Source organism: Corvus brachyrhynchos, unplaced genomic scaffold (genome assembly GCF_000691975.1).
Source record: "Corvus brachyrhynchos isolate BGI_N302 unplaced genomic scaffold, ASM69197v1 scaffold133, whole genome shotgun sequence".
In the NCBI taxonomy this organism is placed as follows: Eukaryota; Metazoa; Chordata; class Aves; order Passeriformes; family Corvidae; genus Corvus; species Corvus brachyrhynchos.
Genome location: NW_008237249.1, coordinates 144797 through 151821, shown reverse-complemented (window position 1 = coordinate 151821; position 7025 = coordinate 144797). Strand labels below are relative to the sequence as shown.

At 47.3% G+C, this 7025-nt stretch overlaps 1 protein-coding gene across 2 annotated transcripts in view; it reads left to right on the top strand.

Annotated features, from left to right (window-relative positions):
• Positions 1-7025, top strand: part of SLC24A3 (solute carrier family 24 member 3) — a 100185-nt gene that overhangs the window by 72782 nt on the left and 20378 nt on the right. For both annotated transcript variants that reach the window (XM_008630751.2, XM_017730433.1), the window contains exons 10-14: positions 2305-2465; positions 3019-3295; positions 4849-5015; positions 5523-5637; positions 6479-6591. In XM_008630751.2, the coding sequence (XP_008628973.2) occupies positions 2305-2465; positions 3019-3295; positions 4849-5015; positions 5523-5637; positions 6479-6591 (833 nt within the window). The remainder of the gene's footprint in view (positions 1-2304; positions 2466-3018; positions 3296-4848; positions 5016-5522; positions 5638-6478; positions 6592-7025) is intronic.

Here is a 7025-nt window from a genome sequence, read left to right as displayed (position 1 = left end):
GCTTGGCTGTAAGGACTCCTTCAAGCCCAGGGGTTGGCTGTCTAGCCTGTTACAGCGATTTTAAGTCCTGCTGTGGGCACTGTTACTCTGAACTGAAGTTACATCTTCTCCAGTTAAACTTAACTCCACTCCAAAGGGACATCAACTGAGCAAGAAAAAAGGCCCTACTTAGACCAGTGTACACTTTACCCCCAGTGAAGGGAGGGTGGAGACTCTGTGTGGGTCTGGGAACTGTGCTCTTTCTGCACGTGCTGTCTTTACCATGCCCAACTTTTCCACGTAAGTGGTCTTTAAGAGTATTTCACTTTGGCTGAAATCTGTTCCAGTTTGACTTTAGTTTGATCATGTATAAAAATGGTTGTGTTTCTTCAGCTTAAAAAAAATTCCCCCGTCCTGTAGCTCAGCAGCAGTAGTTCAGTGTCTGCGTTTGCAAGGATGTGCTAAACTGTATTTGCAGCGGATTTTTTTTGTCTTTAAAACAGTCAACAAGCATGTGCAGTATGTGCTTGGGATGTATACGTACCTGTCCTCAGGAATAACTCCTCCCTTTCCCCTGAGGCACTGACTTAGCCTGAGAAGAAGCTCCATCTTGTTGAAATCAGTCCTGGTCTCTGACTACAGATGGGCTGCCTCTTCTGTTTTGCTAGTCTATCCAAAAAACCCACCCACCCAACCAAAAATAGGTCTCTTTTCCTGCAAACGGTGCTCGAGAGGCATAGTGTGTGTACAGTAAGCAGTTAAACATAGCCGGGTTTATTTGCTGATAGCAAACGCCTGGAGTCTGCCAGCTCTCAGTTACAGGCCTGTTTCAGAGGGAAAGCTGTTAGCAGTGCTGTGCACTCTGATCTGGGGAAGCTGCTTTTGTGGGGACGGCTCTCTGTTGCCTGGAGCTCTCCACAGCAGAACTGTGCTGGCAGTTCTGTGCCAGGAAAGCTAGACTGGGAAAACTCAGTGAGCACAAACTCAGGCCTTGCACGTCCAGCTTTACCCGCTGGCCTCAGGGTTAGTTCTGATTGTGGGATTTGGTTTAAATGTCCCCACAATGTGTTTTTGCATACTCTGCTGGTAACTTTTTGATTTGGACACTTGTGGTTACTCACACTGACTGAGAAAGGAAGACGAAAGGATTGCTTCATCTTCTTGCAGATTGTTCCTGTATTTCCTTGGCCCTGGGCCACGGGAGGCCCGGAAAGGCAAGTGGTGCAGCTTTGTGTCCCAGCCAGGGGCACAGGGCCACCAGCAGCACCTGTTGCAATGGGGTGCCTGGCGGTTTCAGACACTGTTTGTCTTCTGAGGCCTTTTCTGAAGCCTTTTTTTAACAGAGGACCAAAAAGTCTGAAACGGAAAGGTTTCTGTATTTGGGGCAGTTCTTCGAGGTACCATTCAACAAGTGCCAGTGTGGAAAAACTCACAAGGAAAAGCCGGTTGGTTTTTGTTGTTTGGTTTTTTTTAATACGGAGGATTTTTTTTAATATCTACCCCAATGCATGGAAGCCTTGGTAGGAAAAAAAAATAGTGACATGAAGGCCAAGGAGATAGTCTCCTGTAAGACTAACAGTGATGGTCAAAAACAGTAATGCCACAAAACATTTGCCAGTGTTAAACACTGGTTTTAATAAACCAGTGCAGAAGTGTGTTGGGTAAGGCCTCAGGTTTCCCTGCTGCCAAGTCCTAGTCCTAGCACAGGATTCACAGCCCAAGGTGTCATCCAGGTGCAGGAAGGATGAATCCCAGAGGCAGTGGGCATCGGCGCTGTGCCCCAGGAGGAGCACGATTCCGGGACCTGCCTGTGTCTCCCTGTCCCTTTGCTCCTGCGCTGTGGATTGCTCTGGCACGTGCACTTGCTGCTGGGTTTGGTGGCAGTTCCTGGCCATGAGCTGCAAGCCCGGGGTGCAGGAGCCTTCTTCTCGTTCGTGTTGATACCTTGCAGGAACACAGTTAGTGGTGGATGAGGACAATATCCTCATGGAAGTGCAGGTTACAACTGGAAGTTACTGCCTTGGTGGGATAGCTGTTGTTGAAGCAGTGGTCTGCCTAGCTGTGATAAACTGTGGAGAGCAGATGTAGTTCTCTGTAAGGAGCGTGAGTGGTGATACCATGCTGACTGTTTAAGAACAGGCATATAAGGTGTGTGGAGGGCGGAAATTAAGGACAGATGAGCCTTACTTTGAATGGGGTAGCTGAAGGAATGGTTCTTACAAAGAACTTCTGGAATCCATGGGTTTATTCTTCTGAGAGCCATGTAGAGCAGAGGGAGAGATTGCTTGAGGAAGACCTCAATTTGTTTTTGTTCCTTGGCTGCAGGAAATTTCCACCGTAAAGCCTCAGTGATCATGGTTGATGAGCTGCTCTCTGCCTACCCACACCAGCTTTCATTTTCCGAGGCTGGGCTCCGGATCATGATAACCAGCCATTTCCCTCCCAAAACACGTCTCTCCATGGCCAGCCGCATGTTAATCAATGAGGTGTGTCTTTTATCTCCCTCACCTGCCCTTCTCGTTTAGAATTTTCTCCTTTTCCTGTAGCAGTGTTTGGCTTGAAATGCACCTCTGGTGTTTCTTCTGGATCCCCTGATAGCGCTCTCCCAGATTTTATCCTTCTGACATTGACTTCACTAAAACATCCCCTGCCCTCTGTCCCCTTGGAGATTTTAGCAGAGGGTATTATGCAGTTATGTTACATGTAGCTGTTGCTCACAGGGGGTGCCCCCTGCATAGATCTGTTTAATAATATGGTACTACCCTAAGACTGCACTTAGTATGTCACTGGTCCTGGAGTCCTCCTGGAGTCAATTCCACAGCCACTGGACCTTCTCTTGTAAAAGTTGTACGCGTGAGATTTCTGGTGGTCTACAAGCAAGCATCATGTTGTACCCAATGAAAATCATTCCTTTTGCTTTTAAAGATAAATTTTTAAAGAATTCTACACATCTCTCTTTCTCTCTTCTTCCCTTTCACTTAAAAAAAATCAAATTTGAAAAAAATCTATCTTCCAGTGAGACTTTGCCTTTATTTACAGAGACAGAGGCTGATCAACAGCAGGACTTACACCAATGGTGAGTCAGAAGTAGCAATCAAAATACCCATCAAGCACGTGGTGGAGAATGGAACAGGCCCCAGCAACTCCGCGGAGCGGGGCGTGAATGGCACACGGCGGGACGAGGACGTGGCCGAGGCCGGGAACGAGAACGAGAACGAGGATAACGAGAACAATGAAAATGATGAGGAAGAGGAAGAAGATGATGATGATGATGATGATGACCATGAAGGGCCATATACACCTTTTGACCTACCCAGTAAGAAGCTCCTGGGTCTATGTGGTGTTTGTTGGGATATGCTGGAAAGCATGGCAGATGCGTGTAGAGATAAAAGTGTCTCTGAGAGCTTCCATCAGCTTTCACTTTGCAGTGAGGCTCCTGTTCACACGTAAAAGAGGAGGGGAACCGGGAAGCAGCAGGAAGCTCTCAGGGTGCAGGCTTGCAGGCTCCTGGGGTTGGGCACACCTCTGCTGCAGCCCCTGGGTTGGCCCTGTGCTGCTGTTGCAATCAGAGGGGAGGCACGGCAATCTCCGCAGGGTGGGTTTTGCCCCGAAAACATGGCTCACCCTCTGGAGAGATGGATCTCTGCTCACTGTGGAGGATGCTGAGGCTGTCTGGGCTGGTGGCAAGGAGCCTGAGTACAGGTCAGATGTGCCCATGGCTAGGACATACCTTTTGCTGGGAGGTGAGGTGTGCTCTTACCTCAGTTGGAAAGTGCAGTGCTAGTGTGGGCAAGGCACTGGTGGTGCTGATGTGGGCAGAGGCACAGGGTGGTCCTGTGTGCCTCTGCTTTCCTGCTGTTCACTAGGCACTGCCACAGTGCTCCTCGCTCTGTATGGAGGGCTTAGAAGGTCAGAGCAGCTGTGTGGCTCGTGGCTCAGGCTGCTGAGCACTGCACCTGCACGGTGGAGATCTCCTTTTAGCCTAGTCCCTCTTACCACATCAGGGCTCTGGTCCTGCAGCGATCATTAACATATCCCTGTCCTACCTTTGAGTCATAGTTGCCATAGCTGGCAAGATCTGCTGTGTTGCAGACGAGCTGGAATACTGTAGGGACTGGTCCTGCCCTTTACAGGAAAGATACGATTTTGGGAACTCCTGGTCAGATCTTGCCCAAACAGCATTTCTGTAGTTTGAGTAAGGAAAAGACCTGAGCCTTAAAGGGAACAGTTTAGCTGTCCTATGCACTTTCATAGCGTATGAGAGGCTGGCATGGACGTCTGGAGATGTCTGGTTCCAGCCCCTGCTCAGAGCAGGTCCTCCAAGCCTGTGTCCAGTTCAGTTTTGATTATCTTTAAGGATGGATGTCCCACAGACTTTTGGACACCTGTTCCAATGTTTGCCCACCCTCACAGTAGGAAAAACAGAGAAAATGCACAACTTAGTGTAGCATCTATCCTGAATTTCCCTTACTAGAAGTTGAGTCCATTGGCTTTTGTAATTCCCTTGTGAAGGGCCTGCCCCCATCTTTTCTGTACCGTCCCATTAGGTGATTGAAGGTGGATCAGATCTCTTTCTTGAACCTGCATTTTATGCGGTTTCTGTAAGAACTTGACCAGGGGAGGGGGGAGCATGTGTGCTCTGAGCCGTTACTTAAACTCTCAGGGAATGCCCTTCATACTCCTCTGCCTGTCTGTGCCCTCCTATCTGCCATCACACCATCATCTCCTGAACAAGGAGTGGCATGTTGGTGTAACAGTTAGGCTGAGGTGTCCCTGGCATCCTGCTTGCACATGCTAACGAAATAATAACATTCTGAAATACAGTGGACGTGACTTGTGATTGTTTCCTTTTGTTTTGTTGTTCGGCAGCTGGCAAGATAGAAATGCTGAAGTGGGTCTTCACATGGCCCTTGAGTTTTGTCCTGTACTTCACAGTGCCCAACTGTAACAAACCCCACTTGGAAAAATGGTTCATGGTTACCTTTGCTTCTTCTACCCTGTGGATTGCAGCTTTTTCTTACATGATGGTGTGGATGGTATGTACCAACTAACCCAGAAACCACTGCCTGGGAGAAGCAACAGGAGGGGGTTTGTCAGTCTAGAGAAATGTGTAGGAAGTTCTGCACACCTGAATTTTCAGGTGAGAAACCTTAGGTTTGCTTCCATTTCTATTGGACCTGTCCACACTCAGAGAAGAAAATTAGGGGCCAGTAGCCGTGGCTTTTGAACTTGATTTTGGGTTGGCATTTCATCCAGGTTCTTTACCTTGGGAAACAATTGCAGCTGCAGCAGTGGAACGTCTCCCAGTCGTGCATGGCAGTGCGAGGGGCGCTGAGTGACAATCTGGCCACAATAACTTTTCATTCTCTTGGAGCAAGCAAGCTCGAGAGACATGGAGTTGTGAATGATAACACTTTGAACTCAGCATGAACAATAGCATGACATTCACTCAAATTCCTGCAGAACTAGAAACATAAGGTAGTTTTGTGTCTGCTTAGCTAGTATTTGTGTAAACAGCTTGATGTTTTATTTCCTCTCCTTAGGTGACAATCATTGGGTACACACTGGGAATTCCAGACGTGATCATGGGCATCACTTTCTTGGCAGCAGGAACCAGCGTGCCAGACTGCATGGCAAGCCTTATCGTGGCCAGGCAAGGTAGGTCATCTCAGGGATGGCATCCTGCTGTGGAAGTGTGTCCTTACATTCTCCCCCTCTTCAGGTAGCACAGATGTTTCCTGAACGTGAGAATATACAGAGCCCTTTCCACGAGCCTGGAATTTAAAACAAGAACAAAGGAGGAGATAAATTGTGCTGCTATTGCAAGCAGTTAGTAGGTTCTTAACAGCAGTGTGGGACAATTTCTGGCAGTATCGTCAACTTCAAGCCTTCCCCAAGAATCACAGTAATTTCCTTAATTTGAATATCAGTGGTATAGAACTATTTAATGGCATAAGAATCTTTCAGGTCACTTTCCAGCTTTCCTCCACAGTCATAAGGACTGGAAGATGCTACTGTTTTTAAGGAAAGCAACTCCCCCATACTTGTGGCCCCAGCAACAGGTGTGTTAAGAGGAAAAGCAAGTACTCAGTACTACTTTGGGGAGCAAAACCAGTGGCTCCTCATTGAAATAAACAGCTGCTGAACAGACATCTTTTGCAATCAGTCCAGTAGAGAAGCTCATGTGTCATGGTCACAGTAAAGCACCAAAAGGCCCCCTCAACATGGCACCAGAGGGCTGGCAGGTCACAGCCAGCACAGCAGGTCCCCTGAGCAGCAGAGGATTAGTGGAGGGGAATTCTCAGATTATCCTGGAAGGTGGATTAAGCCCTTTAAGCCTGCTGGCCTTGTATGATGGGGGGGGCAAAGGGAATGGAGGGAGTGAGGGGCATCTTCCATAAGCCTTGGCCTTTGGTGCCAGTTGCCTGGATTAGCTCAGACTAAAGGTACAAGACTTTTCTGAGACGTGTCTGAGCGCACATGGTTTCCATTCCTGCAGGTATGGGGGATATGGCCGTGTCCAACTCCATCGGAAGCAATGTTTTTGATATTTTGATTGGCCTAGGCCTTCCATGGGCTTTGCAGACCCTAGCAGTGAACTATGGATCATACGTAAGTCCTACATTTTTCTCATTTATTTATTTATTTATTTATTTTTAATAACCCGGATATATTTAGGAAAAGAAAAAAGTCTACAATTCTGTGGATTTTATTTGAAAAAACAAGTACTTCTCTCTGTCACGAGAAGTAGAAATTGTAGTGGGAGGAATAGAAATTAATTGTCGCTGGACATTTCCCATCCTTTTAAGGACAGAAATCTGTGCTGAAAGAAGCTAGCTCACTACAGTGCACTGGATTTTCATACTCCCGAATATATTCCAAGTAAGAATGACCCTGTTTTTAATAAGGCAGAGGGGATAAACACACAGGTGAAATATAAAATATGGACGAGAGCTGTGGGGCTTTTGGTAAGAAAAATTCTAAACTTTGCTAAACTGTTAACACACTGGAAAGTGAAGGAAACTGTTAAATAATTGGGTGTTTCA